The sequence below is a fragment of the Thermobia domestica genome, chromosome 16 (genome assembly GCF_964235325.1).
Source record: "Thermobia domestica chromosome 16, izTheDome1.hap1.1, whole genome shotgun sequence".
Taxonomy (NCBI): Eukaryota; Metazoa; Arthropoda; class Insecta; order Zygentoma; family Lepismatidae; genus Thermobia; species Thermobia domestica.
In genome coordinates this window covers 84,060,631-84,084,221 of record NC_137469.1, presented here as the reverse complement: position 1 = coordinate 84,084,221, position 23,591 = coordinate 84,060,631, and the positions used below count along the sequence as shown (strand labels likewise).

Here is a 23,591-nt window from a genome sequence, read left to right as displayed (position 1 = left end):
TAACTAAACTAAACAATAGTGGGGGGAACTGGAACCCAGTCAGTTTAAATTGATGTAAAAGTTTAATTTTTGGATTCATATTAAAGTTTTGGTTTCAAATGAGAATTTCAGTCCAAGTGGTCAATGATCAAATCTCGTGGGGCTCTTCAGTGTAGGCTAATACGGCCCCCTTATGAGAAAAGGCAAAATTATTAACATGTTTATAACTTTCGAATTTTTCGTCTATTTTAAAGAAATATTTTGTTTCGTATTAAAGTGTTGGTTCCAAATGACAAACTCAGTCCGAGTGAACAATGATCAAATCTCCGGGGGGGTCTTCAGTATAGGGGGCTACGGCTCCCTTATGGGAAAAGGCAAAAATATGAAAATGCTTATAACTTCCGAATTTTCCGTCTATTTTAAAGAAATTTTTGGCTTCATATTAAAGTCTTGGCTTCAAATGACAATTTCAGTCCGTGTGGACAATGATCAAATCTCGGAGGGCTCTTCGGTGTAGGGGTTTCGGCTTCTTTATGGGACAAGATTCACGTAGTTGATATTGCAAAATTGTTTTGTATATATAAGTGGAAACTTGCACCATTTGGTTAATTTTACCTCTTATGTTTTGCAGATTCATATTCCAAGCAATAGTTACTTCGCAGAGTTAAAAGAAGGCACTTACTAGTTTCATTAAAATGAAATGTCTTTTATGAGAGGAGCAGACGAACGAACAGGCACCCAAACGTTGGTTGAGTCGTACGGTTGAAACTCGTTAAGCTCGCTTCAATTATTATTATTATTATTATTATTATTATTATTATTATTATTATTATTATTATTATTATTAATAATAATAAAATTAATAATAATAATAATAATAATAATAATAATAATAATAATAATAATAATAAAGCATTGCAGGGACCTTTGGTGCAGGGGGTCCGTGGCTCGATTCCACTTCGTGCCAAGTGAAATTTGAGGTGGACAAATACCGTGTGCATGGGTATGTGTTTTCTTGAGATTTTCCATTTTCCTCCCACTTTCTTCATTTCACCATTTCATTCATCATCATTCTCCCTTAGCGTAGGTGCATAATCGTCCAACGTTAAACTAGATATTGCAATTTCAATAATAATAATAATAATAATAATAATAATAATAATAATAATAATAATAATAATAATAATAATAATTAATTCAACTGAAAGGACTGTAATTTATGTGGACAGCAATTATCATAAATATGCAACCATTATAAAAACAATGCTTTGAGTAGAAAGATAATCCTTCCCAAGTGTTAACGAATGCGCACGAGATAAGACATGTCTCGAGAAAGAGACAAGACGCGCTTTGTGACATCCAAGATAATACGAGGCAAATGTTTTGGACACGAGATAGCTTGTAAAATGTCTCGTCTTGTCTGGAATGTCTCGAAAACAAAAGTCTAAGTTTTAAAATTATTTTTCAAGATCTATTCTCTCAGAAGTAGTTCTCTGCCTTAAAATTAATAACGACATTTGTGATTTAAAAAAAAAGATAAACAATGCCTAAAGTTAATAGATAACTTTTCGAAAAGAAGCTTCATTAAGGGTGAACCTGTAAGATGTCCACAAACTTCGGGAGGTGATTCGTGACATCAAAAGGAGACAAATGGTCCTCTTGCAGTTTTCGAATTCAGCTTCGTTGTCGAGATACAGGGTTGCCAACTGGTCGTGTTTGAGAAACTCACTGGGAATAAATTCAAGTCCAAGAATAAACTACTACTCATATATTTTTCAGGTCAATTGACTTATACCATGTTGTAAGGTCAAATATTTATTTATGAAGTGTGTACAAAATTCGCCAGGGTCTTTTCTGAGAAAATCGTCGAGAAAAAGTCACCTCCAAGAATAAACTACCCCTCGTAAATTTTTCTAAGAGAAATATCTGATACTGCAATATAGGGTTGTTAATTAAATATTGATTAATGAAAAATAAACAAAATTGTTAAAACCATTTTTGAGAAAATAGCGTTTTTCGATTTTCGGCTGTTTGTAAACCACACTTATTTTAGGTGGTAGGAAAAAATGGAAAAGCTCCTGTAAGAATACTAAGTAAACCCTAAGTTTAAAATTTGGTGTAGATAAGTTGAACGGTATGGCCTCTAGGCGAGTGCATATAAAAGTGTGCCGAACGGACGGACCGGAAAGACGGGTGTCGAAAAGTCACATTTTCGGTATGTAGACGCCATGAAACATGTAAATCCGTTGAAATCTGAATTTGATATTATTTTCACAATCACTATATTTTCTTCTCTCTTTTGTCGCTCGAAAAAGAAAAGCCTGAGTTTACCACAAAAAGCTAGGGAGTTTCTCAAAAAATATTCAATTACAGGGCCACCGCACTAAACTTTTTCAATTCAATTTCTTAACTGTGTTAGGCCGCAGTTGTTACTGAAGTGTGTATTTGGATAATACGAATAAAATTATCGTATTATTCAAATACATCGAATGTCAGATTATCGAATAAAAAACTTCGATTGAAGAAAATCCATACTATAAAACTAGCTCACACTTTGAGCACATTTTCATTAGACATATAATAGACCAATTAATGCAATCATTGTTTATGAAATATGAAAAAAATCAAATGAGTCACTTTGGGAAAGTCGTTCAAAAAGAACACGTCAGGAGTAACCTACCTCTTGTGAATTGTTTCGAACAATGAGTTAAGATATACTTTTGGTTATTAATGAAATATTTATTTGCGAAATTTGAACAAAATCGCCTGTCGTTCGAGAAAATTGTCGGGGAAAAAACCTTGACCCCCAAAAATAAACTATCCGTTGTAATTGTTTTTCATAGAAATGACTTATACTAAAATATAGGGTTATTAATGAAATACTTATTTATGAATTATCAATAAAATTGTCCGAGTAATTTTTGAGAAAATCGTGAGGGAAAAATAACTCCCCGAATAAACTATCTCTTGAGGATTCTTTCAGGGTAAGCGAGTTATTCCATATTACTAGGTTTTTTAATGAAATATTTATTTCTGAGTACGAACAAAATTGCTTGACTCATTTTTGAGAAAACCGTGGAGGAAAAACACCCCCAAGAGTAAACTACCCCTCGCATATTTTTTCAGGACAAACGAGTTTTGCCATATTGTTCGGTTATTAACGAAATATTTATTTTTGAAATATGAATAAACTCTTTTGAGTCGTTTTTGAGAAAATCGCCCAGACAACACTCCACCAAGAATAAACTACCCCTCGCATTTTTTTTAGGACAAACGAGTTATGCCATATTGATAGGTTATTAATGAAATCTTTATTTATGAAATATGAACGAAAACATTTGAGTCCATTTTGAGAAAATCACTGAGAAAAAACTCACCCCCTTAGTATAAACTACCCCTTGTAGATTTTTCTCAGATAAATGCCTTATACCACAAAATAGGGTTGCTAATTAAATATTGATTTATAAAAAAAGAAAGAAAACAAGATCGTTAGAGCCAGTTATGAGAAAATATCTTTTTTTTATTTTCATCGTACAGGAAACTACCCTTGTTTTGGGAGTAGGAGGGAAATAAAAAAAAACTATAGGAAATACTATGAAAATCTTAAACTAAAATTTGGTGCAGATAAGTTGAACATACCGTAAATTTTTCAACTAATTTACGGTATGTTCAAGTATGGCTTCTAGGCGAGATATGGCTTCAGGTATGGCTTCTAGGCGAGATATGGCTTCAGGTATGGCTTCTAGGCGAGTGCACAGAAAAGTGTAGCGAACGGACGGACGAACTGATGGACATGTATCGAAAAATAACTTTTTCGGTGTTAGGGGCTATAATACGTGTAAATTCGTTGAAATCTCAAATTTGATTTTTTTTTTCGAACACCATACTTTCTTCTCTCATTTGTCACTTCAAAGTAAAAGGAACTCAGATTTACAGATAAAAGACACCTACTTTTACACATAGATATTTATTGATTTAAAACTGTTTTAGTTTGTGTCATTTCACTTCCAATTGAAAGGTTTTACAATGATTAACAGCATACCAATGACGAGACGGAAGTTTTCAGGAAGTAAATGCATTCAGAAGTCTAGACTGCATTACAGCCTGTTTTTATTTCTGCAATTGTTAACAGCTGTAATTTTGTCCAAACGCTACATGAAATAATTTTTGGTTGACGTCATTGTATTACTATTTTAGTATTGTTCTCTTCAGACTTGGTTGAAGTTTTGTCTTAACGGTTATACATTTTTTCTTTCTTATTTCATCGTTACACATAAGAACAAAATGTTATGGTGAGTGGATAGATTCGAACCTACGAACATTGAGTTTATATTCTTCTAACACTTTACCAATGGACCAAGCTTTGTCTTCACGTTAACGCACGGTTACAGGGTTTACTACGATTTAAATAAAATGGCTGGCTGTTAGAATTCCCTGCTCGCATATTTCGATAAATAATTTTCATTGCTTCGAAGATACGTAGAGCAATGTTTAGATACACATTTTAGGAGAGTGAATTTTGGTGTATATAATAATTTCATGCCAGGTAAAAGCTAGATAAGTTTTGATAAAATGTTTCATATGTAGTTCTCAATAATAAGCTTGCTGTTCGGAGTGAAGTTCCAAGGTTCAGCATTGCCTAGCAGTTTTTGCTATTAATATCCCTTCTAACAATATTGGCAGTGGACAAAAGTTAGCCCGTGTTGAAGCTTTTTGCTCCTAATTTAGTTATTTTACTTATTTAAGGAATACAGTAAACCCTCGTTAACACGAATTCCAAGGGACTGAAAAATCAGGAGTTCGTGTTAAAAAAATTCGTGTTAACCAGGGACCCAAATATTATTATTCGAATACATTTTCTCCATACATATGCACTACAGTATACAGACTATACATACCACTATAGTATATTATGTATGTCATAGAAAACACTAGAGATGGTATCGAGACGAGACTGAGTAGTCTTGGTCTCGTTTCGGTTCCAAATTCGAGACGAGACCAAGACTCTTCTCCGTTTTGATACCATCCACAGAATTGTATCGAGACGAGGTTGAGAGTTTCGGTCTCGTCTCGATTTCGAAAACCACGCCTCGGTCTCAAATTCGACTTAAGATCGATATCGAGACTAGCTTCGGTCTCGGTACCGTCCTCTGAAAAGTGAAAACAATACAATAAGCTTATTATCCTATCTTCGAAGATTTAAAAAAAAAAAGCTTCCACGCAGAAAATCCAGGTCAAGTTATAAAATTGATAACTCCGCTAGCAGGTTGGGTACCGCTAGTAACGGAAAGGTATTTATGACTGGTGTCACTGGTTTGGAGATACAGGGGGTTTGTTTTGTCTCGAGCTGTCGCCAGCAGCTCGTCTGGCAAGCTCCTGCATGTTCAGCGCTTGACGGAGGACAGAATCAACACCTCATAAGAGAGGAAAGATACCTATTTCTGGTTTTTCTCTTATTTACAAGGCAATTTTCGTCTGTATAAATACTGTATGACAAAAACTGATCTGGAGTGAAATCTGAAATAAGAAAAATGATCTGAAAAAAAAGAACAAAAACACAAAGGATTGAAAGTTCGTGTTAAATGAAAACCTTTACTGACTCAAGGGACTAAAAATTAGTTCGTAATTCGTGCTAACCGAAATTCGTGTTAACCGATAAAACTTCCTATAAGATAACGTACAGCGATGCCGGGACCGAAATTTTGTTCGTCCTAACCGAGTGTTCGCCTTAAGCGAGTTCGTGTTAACGAGGTTATACTGTATATTGAAAATTGTCAGCAGGCACGTATGCAGTAATTTATTTCGGGAGAAGTCCGACTTCAATATTAGGATAAATTATAATAAAATTTAAAAGATAATCCTTAAATTTAGGCTAAATTTACAGAGAAGGTGGGATTTCAGAGGGGAGTCCGGACCACCTGGACCCACCCCTAAATGCGTCCTTGTTTGTCAGTAACGTTTCCTCATTTTGAAACCCTCAAAACCTTCGGATATATAAAGGAAAACGAGTTATTTTCGATAAAATATCACTTCAGAAGACGCGACAGTTTTATTGCACATGGTGGTATCCCAAGTTCACAAGGGTAAAAATTCATTAATTTTGATTCTCTGTCATTGTGCTCTATCGAAAGGTTAGGTTTGTAACATATTACTCCTACGAACAAGCATGACTGGCAGATAGGAATACTGAACACAACTCCAGAGAAATGCATGCTGAACTTACGTTTATAGTTACGCTTTGGTGATTTGCCCTCAAGGTCAATCGAGTGGTAATTCAGTTCCGTCCCTGTTCTTAAGCCATTCGTATTACTTCGAACAGTTTTGATAATGAAAAGCATGCCTCTTAATATAACAGACTTCTTTCGCGTAAGAAATCGAAACTCAGTTGGTCAGAGCAACTAGTCTGTAAGAATTAGGTTGTTAGTTAGTTAGGAGCCCAGTACGAGTAAGGGTTTTTATTACTATTGTTTTTATCTTTTTTATGTGAGGAAAAATCAAATTGTGACATCGCGATATCAAATGTATTTGATTAGGTAGCTTTGTCTTAGCTAAACTTTAAACATCAGTAACCGTCGAAATTATTTCACCAACTGATCACTTACTGAACATTTCAAACACGTCAAACCAGTGGCATAACATGAAGGTTAACCTCTCCTCCGCAGTCCTTAGTTATGCGTCCGTACTTTCAAGGGCGGACTAAGGGCCGAGCGACCGCCCGGGGCGCCAGAGAAAGAGGAGCGCCAAAACGAGCCTCAAAAAGTAAATTTTATAATGTGCTTTCTACTGACGTTTTTGGTTTATATTCTTGTAAAGTAGTGGCAATTATATGATCTTTTTCCATTTCACTATGGAAGAAGAGAGTTTCATAGTACTAAGGGGGCTGTATCGAAAAATTGAGAGATGGCATGTAGAATAAAGAGTGCCGGGAATTAAGTATTGTTTGTTTGTTTGCTTGAGTATAGTTTGCGTTCCACGGTTATGCCTTAATGGGCAAGGGAGATGTGGATACTAATTATAGTGGAATCCGAACCACTTTTATCGTTCAACAGTAATCCACCGGGAATTGGACCCGGTACCACAGAAGGCAGGCGTGCTAGCCACTAGACCAGGGGGGTGGAGTTGGTATTCTTTATAGCGGGCCATATTCTTTGTGAACTTTTCCTAGGTAATGGATTTCTTTTTGAAAATGGGTTTAAAACAGGGGCGTCATTTAGGGAGGGCAGGGAGGGGCATTTGCCCCCCGTGAGTTTGAGATGTATATAGATTTTATCATTAGAATAGTAGTAAATCAGTGAAAAACGCAAAATTTTACTTATATCAAGAGGTCTTGCCCCCCCCCCAAAGCAAAATCTGAAATGACGCTCCTGGTTTAAACTATTAAAAAAACTATGATAAAATGTAAAATATAGGCTACTACTAGGGGAAGGGCGCCAAAAAGTCACTTTGCCCGTGTGAAAATTTGGCCTGCTCCGCCCCTGCGTACTTTCTCTATATTTTTTGGCCTTGCAGCTTGTGCGGTCCCCACGCCACATTGTTGCGGGGGCGCTATTTACGCCTACCCTTCGAACGTAATTCAATACTGTTTAAGAAATTCTACCATCAGCGTGAAAACGGGAATATATTTTTCTAATAGTCCCATAGAACTTTCACTCAGAATGCCAGATGCAATTTTTCAGAGTGGGCTCTGGCTAAGTAGAAGGAAGATCTGTTTCCTAAGTAAGTTCCTTTCAGAAAGTTTGCTATTTCTTTAACAGTGATGTAAATAAATATACTTATCGTTATTAGCTCGACACCAAACCATCCTGGACAAATCCCTCTAGAACAATGATCGGCAAAAGTTATTTTGCATAATTTTATAAGCGACTCAAGGGTGAAACACTTGTTAACGAAAGCAATGTTATGTATATACTGCCTTGTTTCTGACAAAATATAAAGTCTTTTGTAATCTTTAGACACTTTTCCTATTCTTTTTGTCACCCTTGGTTGTGTAAGGAAGCCTCGAACAAATAAAGAAGAGGTAATATTACAGATAAGGGGCGCTATAAATATATTAGATATTTCTTTTGTTACCTAACCATAACGGCCTAGGGTCGTCTTCAGTAGAATAAAAAATGCTACGTGATATTACATTCACGAAGGAGGAAAGGATGCTCTAAATATATTTCTTATTCATTTTGTCTGCCCTGCTTCTCAGAAATTATATACTTTCTGTTGGAGGGTGCTGAAAAGAGAGGAGGGGAAATAAAACGTCGTGCCCCCTCATACATTTTAAATTTTGTGACGTGGTTGCTCAAATTATTACTAAAGAAAGCACTATAAACTAAGATGTGTAAAGTTACATCATTATGTAAGGGTGGCATATTCATTAATAATAATAATAATAATAATAATAATAATAATAATAATAATAATAATAATAATAATAATAATAAATATGAATGTCTTTGGAGAGCCGAAATTATGTGAGACGAACAATGATATGTAGAGGTTTAAGATGGGTGGTCATAGAGGAGGAAAAACCAGGATTTTTCTCTCTCTGACTCTCTAACGTTAAGATTATGTGCTGAAGGTAAGAAGCATCATCATTCTACAATAGGTTGCTTTTACGTAGAATATCTATTACTTGAGCTCCCCTCCTTCGGGCAACTTTGCTTATGTAGTAAATTCAAAACAATTTCAATTTAAGACAAATATTTATAGAGAAAATTAAACATTTAATAGGGAAATCTGTTATCAAAATATCCAAACACGTAGATAGAAGACTATGTAGTGAGAAACATTGTGAAACTATAAAATTCTCCAAATTAGAATTAACATTTACTGGAAAACATTCGTTATGCATCAGTGAGCACAGGGGAAATAATTACGAATCTGTTTGCAAACAAAAATTAGAGACAGTAATGCAAATGCGACGATATTTTCTCTCTTTTTTTTTTTTTTTTGGTATCGTCATGAGTTTTACACATATGTTACAATTTGATTCCTTCCCAAATAAAAAAGAAATAAAATAACCTTAGTGATAAAAATGACAACAGTACTTCCACGGGATTCGAACCGTCAACCTTCGGTATACAAACTCGTTGCTTTACCTAACTGAGCTATTTGCTCTCTTACGTAAGCTGAACCTGTTCTACAGTAAAGACGATTTTTCATTACGATTGGGCTAACAATTCGTCTTTTTCCATAGGTAATTTCCACTATTTGCACTATCTATACGTTAATACTTAGCATAGATTCATATATTTGGAGTTCGCTGATAATGCATATAATAAGACATACTAGAAATATTTCGTTAAAATTTTCGTTTGTAGATCTAATCCACGCTTCTCTCAATGACATAGATGTCGCTGCTTCGTGTTGAACTGCAGAATTCCCTCGCGTTCTTGAAAATTTCCCACTTTAGCAGAGTTGGTAATTCTCGAGATTTCTGTCGATTTAATGTTTTTTGCTTCTAATTTCTTTATTTTAAGCTAATATCTAACACAAATATTAAAAACGGGTTTGTTATTAAGCTGTCCTGCTGGGGAAACCTTCCGAAATTTCGAACATATAAAGAAAACGGAGATATTTTCAAAAAACTTCAAAATAAAGAGACGCGTCATTTATTTTGCTCATGGTAGTACAAATAACCTCCATTATGACTCCACTTACGGCTCCATTCCAACCTAAACACAATTACACATTATTTATATTAAACAGTTACACCAGTTACGCCCTTCACTTGTTCTTACTATTTCCTAACACCTTGTCCGATTATTCAATAGCAGATATCTTGCCCCAACTAATTGACATAACCTAACACATTTATTCCATTATAGCACCTTTGCAAATAATAAATGCATGTATACAATAGCTCCGTTAGGTACAAGAAAGGAAAAACAAAAGAAAAGGATGGAATGGGGTAATACAGTAGTTACTAAAGCTTAGCATTTCTTTTGAGCAGATGACTCTTCAAATGATGATCTACTAAAGTGGGTTCAAACAACAATACTGACCAACCAAGAATGCGCGGAGAGTTGGGGCGATGTTCCAGATACACAAGTGTGTGCTTTTGGCAATGGAGATACCAGTATCTGCAGTGTAAGTAATTCACGTTATGTTATGTATCCTATGGTCTCTTATACATTACTCCTAGAATTTATTTTTATAAATAGTATAATTATGTTGCAAGAAAAAGAAGACTCACTCAGGGAAGTAATGCTCTCGGAAGTAAGAACTAAATACACGGTTCTGATTGGTTGGCGTTATCCGTTTCTTGGCACGTAGCATACATATAGCAGAAATCACACGTTTATTGCTGTCGGCCCTCGTGGCCGAGGGCGCTCACGCAACCAGCTAGTAATGGAAATCTCTTTTGGAGTGGGTTCAAACCCTGCCCAAGGAAAATTTCTTTTTTAAAATTTCATAACACTTTTTCCATTAAAATGAGATGAAAATAGTGATCAAAAAAGTGATTTACTTACTTTTGTGTAGATAAAAAGAAGAAGTAGTAGTAATAGTAGTAGTAACGGGTTAGAAGCCCCGCAGGGCTCGTTTCGTTCCACCTTGAGCCCTATGATATAAATTTTGTGACCAACTTAGAACAGCTGGCTAGGGTAGTGCGCGGAAAACGTTACGTCTGGGAGTATTACTCTCCCGAGCGGGTCGTCGAAAAAAATGTAAATTTCATAAACAAAGTTGCAAAATATCGACTTGCACATAATATCGATAATACGTTAGTCTGTTTTATCATTGTTGTTATCGATACTAAAATGGGTGCTATAGTAGGGAAATATCAGAATAATTGAATTGTCTATAAAAATTATATGGCAATATATTTAAGGAAATAACTATGAGAGAGATTTGATTTGCAATGCATTAGGTATGAAATTCTCCCTGTCTCTTCAGTGTGGAATTTGCAAAACTTGTGCATATGAACGTAATATTTATGTTTATGACCTTTAGGAGCACATTTTTTTCTTTTAGAACAAAAACGAGTTATCTGAAAGTGCTCAATGTGTCAAAAGTTCCTTATATTTGGAAACAGAGATAATTGTCTAGTACTTTTCCCTCCTTTTCGGGCCTTTTTATTCCCTTAATAAGCTCCCAATTTCCTTTTCTCTCTTTCTCTTATTTCCACTTCTAAAATTATATTCCAAATTTCATACTAATCGTGGATTGAGTGTGATATTTCTTGTGCGAGAATTTTGAAGAGATCAAACAGTTTGTGGTTTCTTTCGATCTAAACGATCCAAGTGGAAAATCCAGTGCGCACCAACTCTTCGGTTAAAGTTCATGATTCGCAGACAAAACTATTTTCTCTATGGTTACTAGTATGTGACAGGCTGTTGCCATTAAAACTTTGGAACAACAACACTTAAGAAAAGAACAGTGGAAGCAAAAGTTAAATAATTTTGTGAAAGAAAACCTTGGGATTAGTGTTTCGAAGAACACGAAGTTTGTCAAATTTGCAACATTTACAAAGTTGCCGATCCGAAAATACGAAGTTTGCCCAGCTGGTTTCTCTGGATGAATAAAGAAGTCCTAATCATCTACAAATACGTTATATCTCCAAATAGAAACGGATTTACATTTGGCTATTTAAAAATGTACCTAATATATACTACATATGATATATATCATGTTATCTAAAATTATTAAGTCTTTGGAGATTAAAATTGAGAATACAATTATTCTGATTTGAAAATAACATTATGAAATGTATGTGCAGTATTTTGTTCGATGAGCCGTCATTCTTCCGGCAGCACAATAATCCTGTCACTATAGAACTTCTGCGGTTTCTGGTCACACAATTGTAAAACGTGGCTTTCACAAGCCTCTTTTGAAACTGACTTAACACCATTCAGAGAGTACTGTAGAAACCGATACAAATGATAATCGGAATGCGCCGTATCCTGTTACACATTGGATGCATTAAAACATCCGATGCAAGTTCTCGCACTTCCTTACTGGTCGTTAAAGATGCATATGGTCTGGCATCGTCAGTGTGGTCTAGAAGTTCTCTTTCTGTTGGCCAGTTCTGACCGTCTCTTTTGAATTGTTAGATACACACACAGCACGGTGTCAGGTCCGGTGTCAGCAGCTCATGATGCATGATGCCCTTTCAATCACTCCAAACGCACAGGTGTCAGTCTGGGCTTTGCCATAGACTGTGGAGCTTCTCCTCGCTTCGACCACGATCTTCCTCACACATTATTATCGTAATGTATCTTCTCTTTATCACTTGTGGTCAACCACTTCAGAAATTGCTCGAGTCAGTTACGTTTCAGTAGAGATTCGTGAATAGAAATTCGAGCGAGCAGATATGGTCGAGTCAGATCATATGGTACGCCAACATCGAACTTCTTTCTATGGCCAGCTTCTTGCTCCAAATAGCTTAACACTGTTTGGTGATGGATGTTTAGCTCATAGCTGCTTACATGGCAATTTTACTCGACTTTGTCCAGAGTATCATCTACTCTTCCAGTGGTTGGAGAACCGCTGCAAATTCCATCTTGGACATCGAAGTTTCCAGAACGAAAGCGACTAAACAATCGTTTGGCTGTTACTTTTGATAACGCATCTTGCCCATAAATACCAGAAATTTCTTCACAGGCCTGCGTAGCATTTGCGCCTTTATTGAAATAAAGTTGTAAAATGTAGTGCAGTTTTGCGAAAGGCTCACTCATCTACACGGCGAAATACTTTCTGTCTGATTCTAAGAATTCCAACACGTTTTGCACGTCCACTTGCTTCAACTGTCAGCTGTCAAATGACGTTGGGCGTGACCCACTGCGACTCATATGACCTTGGATTGGGAATGCTAACGCCATCTCGTGCGCAAAAGGCTAAGCACATTTTAGACTTACATATCAAACTTCGTGCCTTACACTTAGTAATTCAAGAAAAATGTACGAATTATCTTCTGATAAGTGTGATAGTGGGTTTACTGTATTCATTTTATTTGCACTATTGATAATAGTTATGTTTAAAACATCGAAAACATTTCATAGTGTTAAGTAGTAGTTTTCATTACTGAGGAATCATATTAGCTTTTTAAACCAAAAACATCATGTTTGACTCTTCACACTTACATTTATGTGTATCAATGTGAAAAATCCACCTTTGCTTTCTTCACGAAGATATTATTGCATACTTTACCGATAGTATTTGACATCTTTAAAATTGGGTTTTATCTTACACTGATTTTGAAAATAATGATAAAGAAAAGTTGTGAAAGACAGACTAAATGTATTTTATTTTCTAGGGTGACAGTGGGAGTCCATTGTTTGTACAAGATGGGGATTCAAGCATACAAATAGGAATTGATTCGTATGGTGCTGGATATTGCCCAGATATAGCTCCAAATGGATTTACACGAGTGACTTCATATTTGGACTGGATCTCCGAAACATCAGGAATTGAAATTCCTTAGAATAGAAGCGTGCAAAATGTAAATGCGTGTGTCTACAATGCATGTAAAATAAAGAAACCAACTTGTTATTGTTTTACTGTAAGTTGACGGAGTAAAATAAGTTATTTATAGAATAAACAAAATACAAAAATATAAAATTATATTATTCTCTTTTACATATAGTTCATATTTATGCTATAAAACTGAAATATCCGTTCTTTTCATGGAAGCGACAAGTTTGTGGAAAATATTTGAAAGATAACCCCCCTTTCCTATCTTAGGAATCGCATTGCGTTCAAAGTGTTATGTTAAAGCCCAAACCAACTGAAGTGATAGTTATATTCTAAAATTCATTTTAACTTGTTCACCAGTTTTCTCGTGATAATAACAAACAGATCGATTTGAATGTGGAGAAGTAATATATAATTGAAATTCTCTCCTTCTCGCTTTGGATTGGACATTTTGAAAACACTGTGGCACATGAACAATTATTTTCAATTAGGAGTTCATTAACGAGCTTTATCTTTACTACTTGAGGGACTTTTGAAACACACTATTTTCGAATCCTCTTTCCAACTTAAAATAGGGATTTTAATTTAGGTGACATGTTAAAAACCCGGGTTTATTCAAGTGCTAGCTACTTTATTTTAATCATTTCAAACGACTCAACGGTATGGAAACAGCCCAACACACACACACACACACACACACACACACACACACATATATATATATATATATATATATATATATATATATATATATATATATATATATATATATATATATATATATACACGATAAGAGTGCCTAGAAGTTGATATCTATGGCAGTAAAAGTGATGGCTACCATTACACTTATGTTTATAATTCGAAAACGATTGAAGATTTGAAAAAAAAAATAAAAGTTACTCGAGAGTGAGCATTACTTTCACAAGAATCCGCCCTCTCTCACATACACGAACACACACACACATCCAAAGGATCGATATACAGTAGAGCGTCGGTTATCCGAAGTAATTGGGGGACATGGGTGTTCGGAAAGTTGGTTTGTTCGGATAATCGAACTGTACATGTTTATTTGCCATGCGCGGAGCGGCACGCCTCAACTCTAAGCTGGCGCAGCTGTTGCTGTGAACAGCTTTGATACTGCCGCTACTTCTACAGCCAGTGTCAAACCGACAGAAGTGTGCTGATTGTTGAAACACAGCGACTGGCGGCTTGGCCGGTCAGCAGTGCCTTATGAAGGCCCCATTAGAAGCAATGTTCCGCCGGCTCAGTGCGGCGACTACTGTGGGAAACTTGGTTTGGGAGTGAGGGGGATGATGGACGGTAGGGTGGGAGAGTAACAGGTGCGAGCGAGTACACGGTTCGGTTAAGCGGTCGTTCGGTTGACCGACGTTCGGATAATCGACGCTCTACTGTATGTACCTAATAAGGAGAAAATAGAACATTTCATCTCCAAAGCAGAAATTTTACAAACTAATTTCTGAACGATCATCACTAAAATGGTAGTTTTCCATTTATTTATTTATTTATTTATTTATTTATTTATTTATTTATTTAACACACACCTATTACAGAGCCAATTGCTCCAATTACAACAGGTGAATACAAATTCAAATATACAATTGTGAAATTGCTAAATAATCTATTAGATTAAAATAAATATTAGAAAAAGAACAGGAAAAAAAGAAAAAAGTCTAAAATAGCAACATTCGTGCAGGCTACTTTTTTCTTTTTTGAATGCAATAACATAATCATTGCATTACATAAGCAGGGTTCAAAAACAATTGAATCAATTTTATATACTTTTCCAAAGACATCGTAAAATCCACGATTATTCCAGATTTTATAATATCATTATGTTTCTTACAAAGTCTCACAAGTGGTGAATTTTTATGGGAGGTTGTTTTAGATTTAGGTATAACAAATGGTAATCGTACTCTTAAAGATCTACTAGTGCTAAATTTTAACATTTCCAGAAAATCTTGATTAACTATAATACCATTAATAATTTTAAACAGAAAAACATGATGCATTATTTCCCTCCTTTTTAACAGAGACGTACAATTAAATTCCCTTAGGATAACACTATAGTTAACTTTCATATCATACGCAGAGATTTTGAATCTCTTGTACCATTTGATATATTAATCCTTCGAAAACGGGATAAAAACGATCTATCATTTCAATGCAATATTGATGTATTTGTCTGCGTCAATATGGCCAATTCGTTGTCAATTTGAACGAGAATCTCATGAAAGATTGTTCAGAAAGTGACTGAGATGATTACTTCATTGATTTGGAAGCTTATGAATAGACAATCAACTCCCACTCAATATATTCTACAAAACTGAAAACTATCTTGAAGATTGTGAAAAAGAACATTAAGATATTTATCGGTACTTCGATATTTTCAGTATCGACATTTTTATGATAATACGTTTGTACTGTTTTCTCTCCTGTTTAATATTCTGTCTTCTTGGTTCTAACCATCTCTTCACAAGTGGAAAAGTGCTTACCTTGACAGCTATTTGAAAAATTCGAGTTATTTAGAAAACTATTCATTTCTTTAAATACCTCAACCTATACAGAATCCTAAACTCAACTGTTGGTCCTAAACAGTACAAGTCCTAAAATTTAACTAAGTGCATAAGTCCAAACTGCTTAAGTCCTAAACTGCAGAAGTCTTAAAAATCATTTAGGTGTAGAAGTCTCAAATTGAAGAAGTCTTAATTGGAAAAATTCGTAAGCGTCATTTAGGTGCGCTAGTCCTAAATAGCACACGTTGTAAAAATATCTTGTAAAGTGCTACTGTCATGCCAAGAGTACTGTAGATTCCAGAGATTTCTAACAATTGAGAGAATCTACAAAATTGTACACCAACCAAGTACTTCCTTTGAATGATATTTCAGTAATATTTTCTCTGACACACCTTAGGAGGATGAAATTTTTCCTTTCCTGATTAAAGAGATACATATTTCTAATGGCAGAGTGTATTAGCAAATTTATCCGACTTATGAAAATTCTATCTCCTGCTGTTGAAGCTTTGACTATCTTTTTACGAAGATAAAGACACTGACAGATCTGTATTTTAAAATATCGCGCAGTGGAAAAAAATGTCTTACTTCATTATTACAATAAAGGAAGTTATTTTATATACTTAGGTATTTAATGTCAACAGTAGAATAGATAATTATAGTTTTAGCATTACTAATAAAGCTGTAACACTTGAAATCAACTGCATTTGTGGCAACTACTGTACTGTTGAAGTTCTGCTTTGTGCTGGTGAATTTTAAGATTAAAGGAGCACGCACAAGTCCTAACAATTAACTAAGTGCACAAATTTTAAACTGTACAAATTCTAAAATGTAGAATTATTAAAATCATGTAGAGGCAAAAGTCCTAAACTGCCATAGTCCTAAAATGTTCAAGTCATAACTGGAGAAAACCTAAAATTCAAGACTGTTGCACATATTTTTAGGACTGTGAATGTTATCCAAGTTGAAGTCATAATAACGACGTCTAAAATGTCTTATATCAATGAAATTCTTTAAACTCAATATATTGGTTCTTACATAGAAATTTAAACAAACAAAATAATATTTAAGAGAGGCGAAAATTTAAATAATACATTCGCTTCGGGGAACAGGTCAAGAAAGTTTGATTATAATTTTAGTTCTTCGTTGATCAGGAGCAGTGGTCGAAATGAGACGGTATGCGGTGGTATGCCATACTGCCTCTGGTTTTTCAGTAATGAGGACATACTGTCTCTGGGTTTTCAGTGATCAAGACAATATTTAAATAGCTGGTATGTTGAGTCAAAATGATAAAACATACCCAAGTAACATTTTCGTTGTCAACCGGTGTGCCAACCGTTGTCTATTTGTAGGCATCATTGGCAATGCCACTATCAAAGAGCCGACGGCAAATTCGACAATCCATCAACCATCGATGCCAACAAGCGAAAACAAAACAGTGGTTGAACGTAGGTGCATCGTTGTTTCGGCAAGGCATCGAAAGACGATGTTCTATTTTGTTGTCACAATGTTGGCGTTCCGTAGGATAACGATCGTTGGCCAACTGTTGTTTTCTCCCGTTGAGGTTTTGTTGGCATTCCATTGGCCCAACCACCTACAACCACACCATTGTAGGATAACGATCGTTGGCCAACTGTAATTTTCTTGTTGGCATTATGTTGGAATTTCGTTGGCTCAACTCCTCCATGGTTGGCACACTGTCGTCCATTGGTTGGTTGGCCAACTGTACACAATCTTCTGCTGGCCCAACGTTGCAAATAATTGTTGGCATAACGATTTGCAGTACCGCCAAAATTACCGTTGGCCAACCAACTATGTCGGTTGGCCCAACCATTTGCCAACCCAAAATGCTACTTGGGTACCGCCTTTGCTTTTTTTCCCACTTCGAACACTGATCAGGAGAGAAATAATCACATCATTATTCGTGTGAGATTCTACATGCCTCGTTTGTGTAAAAGTAATACTCTCACTTTTGCTTACAAGAAATGTGTGAAATTATTGACATTGAAGAACGTGTAAACGTTTTAGATTTCCAAACTATGCTATGCATAAATGTCGGAAGTTTTGTAGAACACTTTGTTGTTCCGTCTGTCGACAGATATCTGAGCAAAAACAGTAAGGAATGTCGAGAAGAGGTTTCTTGCAATCGATACATAGGAATAGTTTCCATTTTCTCCGTTAACCCTTTATCAAAACCGGAAGGGGTTTAAATTAGCCATTTCCAGTTTCAACGTTTATCGCGACAGAACGAAAGTGGTAATAAATAGCGAGAAGTGATTTTTTTTTTTTTTGGCAAACGATAAGGCGTCTCAAGGCAGCATACCACGATTATCTCGAACACTTTACTGAAACAAGAAGTGGTTCAAATTTAATATTAGGGTTACTTCCAGTTTCAATACTGATTTCTACAGAACAAAAATGGTAAGAAATATCAAGTTTTTTTTCAATCGATTCATTGTCCCAAGAACACTTTCTATCTTTTTCGTTAACCTTCTATTCAACGGGAAGTGGTTGAAATTAGCAATTTCCGGTTTCAACACTTGTCGCCATAGAAGAAAATGGTAATAGATAGCAGCAAGCGGTTTTCTACATTCGAGTCTGTGTCTCAAGAGAGCATATCGTCACTACCCACAACGCTCTATCAAAATGGAATATGGTTCAAATTTACTACCACTTCCGGTCTCAATACTGATTTTCATAGAGCAAAACGGTAAGAGATATTGAGATACAGTTTTTTTGGAATTGATTCAGCATCTCAAGAATGGGTTCCATCTTTTTTGTTAACCCTTTATTCATAACAGAAGGGATTCAAAGAAGCCATTTCTGATTTTGACATTTCTCACCATAGAATTAAGATGGCAATATATAACGACAAAAAGTTTTTTTGCAAACGACTCATGGTTTCAATAGAATATACCATCCCAACCCGCAACACTCTACCAAAACCGGAAGTGGTTCAAATTTACTACTACTTCCGATTTCAATACCGATTTCCGCAGAGCAAAAATGGTAAGAGATATCGAGATGCAGTTTTCCCAATAGATTCAGCCTCTTAAGACTATATATATTCTATCTCCTCCCTTAACCATGTACTCAATCCAAAAGTGGTTCAAACTAACGATTTCCAATTTTAACCTTAATTGACCTAAGGCATAATGACAATAGTTTTTTTGATATGGATTCACCGTCCGAGGAACAGTTTTTATCTTTGCAGACAATATTAATCTGTTGCAGACAATATTCAGAGATGTACTACTTCAAATATGAGTGTTGAATTCCATAGAATGGAAATCTGCTGTAGTTTCACACTATGAAACAAAACTCATTTGCTTAATTAATGTACTTACACAAAATGACATTTAAACTAGAAATAATGGGTGATCACTATCTTTAGACACACATTTCCCTCCACCTTGCACTATAAACAACTCTATTTTGCGTAAACAAACGCAAGATACATATATTTTAGTATTGTTGCAATCCAACTGCTAGAGATGAAACTTGGTGACTTGGTCGACAAAACGAAATTGGATTATGGAATAAGGGAGCAATATCTTCTTCGTTGTTCCTTTCAATATGAGTGTAGTAAATAAATAAATAAATAAATAACTCTCCAGTAACATTTTCAGCGTTGTCCTTCTCGATATGAGTAAAATGAATGAATACTAAAGAGCAACGCCTTTGGCTTTACCTGTGCCAGTTCCTGGGTCAGTTGCCAATTTTGGCTCAAATATCATCTGGACTAACACCAATCAGCTTAGCAATCCCGAAAACAATGGATTTGACATTAATATCGGTTATTTTGACATATTGTTTTTCACGAACCTCAAACCCAATGCAATGGGGGCTAAAATCCGACTTGAATGGCATCAAGAGTGTTATTATTTATATCAGTGACCCCGAAAACTATGAAGTTGACAGTAATATCGGTTGAACTAATTTTTCTTGTGGGCTACTTAGGGCTCATATGGAACCATTTTAAGGGCTGACAGTGAGACTGAAAAAATCTCAGAAATCAAAAATTAAAGACCATCCTTGTATATATTAGCAGCCCGGGCAAACATAATGGTAAGCGCCACTTTCGATGAAATTGAGTTACTAAGTGGAATGGGTTGAGATTGAACCATAGAACAGTATGGAGATCGTTTAATTCGGAAATGTATCTGCAGACAGCAGAGAAAGTTTGTTTGATATGTGTCATTACATTTGTATCGCTGTTTTGAGAAACGTCATAAGGCAATAATGTCAATAATACTTTAAGTCAATAATTTGTGACGTTTCTCAAACCAGCGATTCATTTGAGTTCTTGTATATATATATATATATATATATATATATATATATATATATATATATATATATATATATATATATATATATATATATATATGTGTGTGTGTGTGTGTGTGTGTGTGTATGTATGTATGTATGTATGTATGTATATTTACATAAGGCCGTTGCACTGACTGTGTGTCACCGGCTGAAATGTTTGCCGCATGGCCAGACATACCTTCACGTGTTCTTACATTACATCGACATCACGTGTTTTATTTCAGTACACAGAAGTGAGCCGAATTGCAGAGAAGACGGCAAATAAACAACTGTTATTCCTCAGTCATACTGCTTTGAAATATTGATGAAATTAGTTAACAGATAAAAAATAGTAGTCATTCACTGTTCCTACAATCCATAAAGGTGTAGCAAGCTAGATGTAGCATGTTGAACTTGATATTGCGTGACCCGTGTATCAGCCTTCAGGTGTCATTATTTCTGAGTTTGCTACTTCTTAATTGACGTAGTTCCCTAGTTGGTTCACTGAAAACGAAATTATGAGGTGAAAAATAAATTAAATCTTTCAGTTTTACAATTGATGAATATGCCCTGGATGCTAAGGGATATGACCATAGTAAAGAACGAAATGGTGGAATGAAGAAAATTTGAGGAAACGAGAGAACACGAGAGAACCCAAGTAATCGCAGTTACTCACCACAAGGCCTATTTGGAGCCAGCTGGGATGAAACTAGAGACTCCACATACTGAAAGGGATCACTCTACCACTGAGCTATCGCAGCCCTTCATGATGATGATTCAACTCCAGAAAATGTTAGTAGTTTAATTGAGAATAGAACCAGAATTCGGCTAAGCAGGTCAATAAAATTTAAATAAAATTTAAAAAATAAACCTTGAGCAACCTATTCCTATGAAAGAGAATGGATATGACAATATAAGGTGATAAACCCTCATCAAAGGGGATAAAATAGGTTAGAAACCTTCAAATCTTGAATTTTTGGCATTTTGTTACCCATGAAAGGGAACGAGATGGACCACCCAAACTTACAGAGATACATATCATGGTCCTATACTACCATTAAAAAAATATTTAAATTTGACAATTTCCAAAATTTAAAAAGTGGTCCTTTGTATCCTCCAGAAATTTGAGGGAGTGGGCCAACATTTCCATTGCCAAAATTCTGAGTTGGTGGTCCTAGCTCATGAAACCTGGGTTAACGCAACCTAAGTTTTTTTGCTGACTCAGTTAGAAATACTTCCTCTACTACTAGTGCAATAAATGCATTTTAGAAGATAAGGCTAACTATCGGAATGATTTCCGACAGTTACGCAACCTATTATTCTAAAAGAGTTACTTGACCAACGTATTGTCGGAAACATCGATATTTGCGAAGTGTGTCCCCAAAGTCATAAAATATATTTTTTACTGCGTCCAGCCAGGTCGCAGCATGTTTGCGCGTTTTGAGTTTGGTAGACTGGATTCTCAGCTTTGCATCCTAGGTCAGTCTGCTCCGAGCGTTGGTGGCGTCAGAATCGCTGATTTAATGCACCCCTGTTTTGAGACCACGTCATGGTGGACACTCTCGAACAACATTGGGCGATCAAGTTCTACACAAAAGTCAACAAAATCGCTGGAGAAACTCATAAACTGCTTAAACAGCTACAGGTAGTTTGCCCTTTCGTATGCGAGCCTATGAGGTGGATGAAGAAGTTTAAGGGGGCCAGAAAGAGGTGGGTGATGACCCCCTTCTGAACAGCCATCAACAAGTCAAAGTGATGAAAATGTGACTCGTATGCGTGAATTGTTGAATGCTGATCGTCGATGAGTGTTCGTCCGTTAGCTAACACTTTGTACATTCCGAAAACCGTTGTCGATCACATCATTCCTGAAAAATTGAGCACGTGCGAAAGGTGTGCGCTAAACTGTCCCCAAATTGTTGTCAGGCGAGCAGAAGGCCAATTGAGTGTTGATCGCGAGTGAACTGAAGGAAAATGTGGAAAATGAACCGGATTATTTGAACAACGTTATTACCAGTGATGAACCGTGGACATATCAATACAACCCAGAGTCGAAGTGCCAGAGTGCCAAATGGCACACAGCGGCATCTCCGAAAGAGAAGGTAAGGATGAGCAAATCCAAATTGAAGACAATGTTGATTGTCTTTTCCATACCAAGTGTATGATTTACAAAGAGTTTGTACCTCAAGGACAGACCGTTATCGATACTTACTATGTGGGTGGTCTGGAAAGATTGTGGAAAAGAGTCATAAGTGGGCGAAAAGACATCGCTAGATTTGCCACTACCTGACTACTGCATCACGACAATGCGCACAGCCACATGTCTCTGAGCGTCGATGAGTTCCTGGTGAAGCATAATGTGGAAACGCTGCCGTAGGCACGTTCAGTTCCGACCAAATTAATTTTGTTCCCAAAGATCAAAAAAGTACTCAAAGAACACCATTTTAACAGCATAGAGGCAGTGTTTTATGCCTCTACGTTTTACGCCCCCTCCCCCGCAAAAGAATACCCAGAACCCCCTGCCTTAATAACATTTTTTTGTGGAATAATAGATAACATAATAAATAACCATATTTCTCTGTATCTGTGAATAATGAATTAAATTCATGCAACTACTAGGTCTAAATATTTATAAATGGAAACCACTTTGTTATACATATAATTTATTCAATAAGCTTCACAATGGAAGATGGACTTTCCTCTTTGCACTCAGTGACGTCAGTCGTCATGAAGAGTAGCAGGAACTAATTGAATGGTTTCCTTCTTGCTTTCCTGTGAGCAAAATCCTTTACTAAGGGCAGCTATACACTACAGGATAGATCCTAGGAAATCTCTTACGATTTGATTTGTCTTAGAGTTAAAATCTCAACGTGTATGGCATCAGATCGCATGTCATTTACTGTGTTCTGAACGATCCCATGAGATTTCTCTTATTTAGGGCACGCTCTATTGCGATTAGAAAATTCGTAAGATTTCGATTTAAGCGACATCAGGTGAGAGAAAATGAAAACAAACAACTGATGCGGTATGTTTTGCTAATTTATCTTCTGATCGCGCAGGTTTAATTTGGTGCACCACTCGAAATAATAGTTGAACTATTATAATTTGTCATTAATTTCCTTATCATTATTTCCTAAATGATTTGCGCTAAGCGACATGAAAATATTCCATATGTCATAAATAAAATTCAAGGGGACCATCAAAAACAATTATTGAAAAACTGCAATTCTTTTACGATTTGCTTATAAATACGGCGTTCAGATGTATAGTATAAAAACCATAGTGCAATAACACAAACCAACCAGTGCTTGGTGGTCACTGAAAACACGAAGGCTATCTAACCGAGTCAGATCAGGGCGAAGCGGAGGC

At 35.9% G+C, this 23,591-nt stretch overlaps 1 protein-coding gene across 2 annotated transcripts in view; it reads left to right on the top strand.

The window, feature by feature from the left end:
• LOC145673209 (uncharacterized) overlaps positions 1–13,530 on the top strand; it is a 176,030-nt gene extending 162,500 nt beyond the window's left edge. For both annotated transcript variants that reach the window (XM_081742693.1, XM_081742692.1), the window contains exons 11-12: positions 9,923–10,059; positions 13,226–13,530. In XM_081742693.1, the coding sequence (XP_081598819.1) occupies positions 9,923–10,059; positions 13,226–13,393 (305 nt within the window). In that variant the 3' untranslated portion in view covers positions 13,394–13,530. The remainder of the gene's footprint in view (positions 1–9,922; positions 10,060–13,225) is intronic.
• The last annotated feature ends 10,061 nt before the right edge of the window (positions 13,531–23,591 follow it).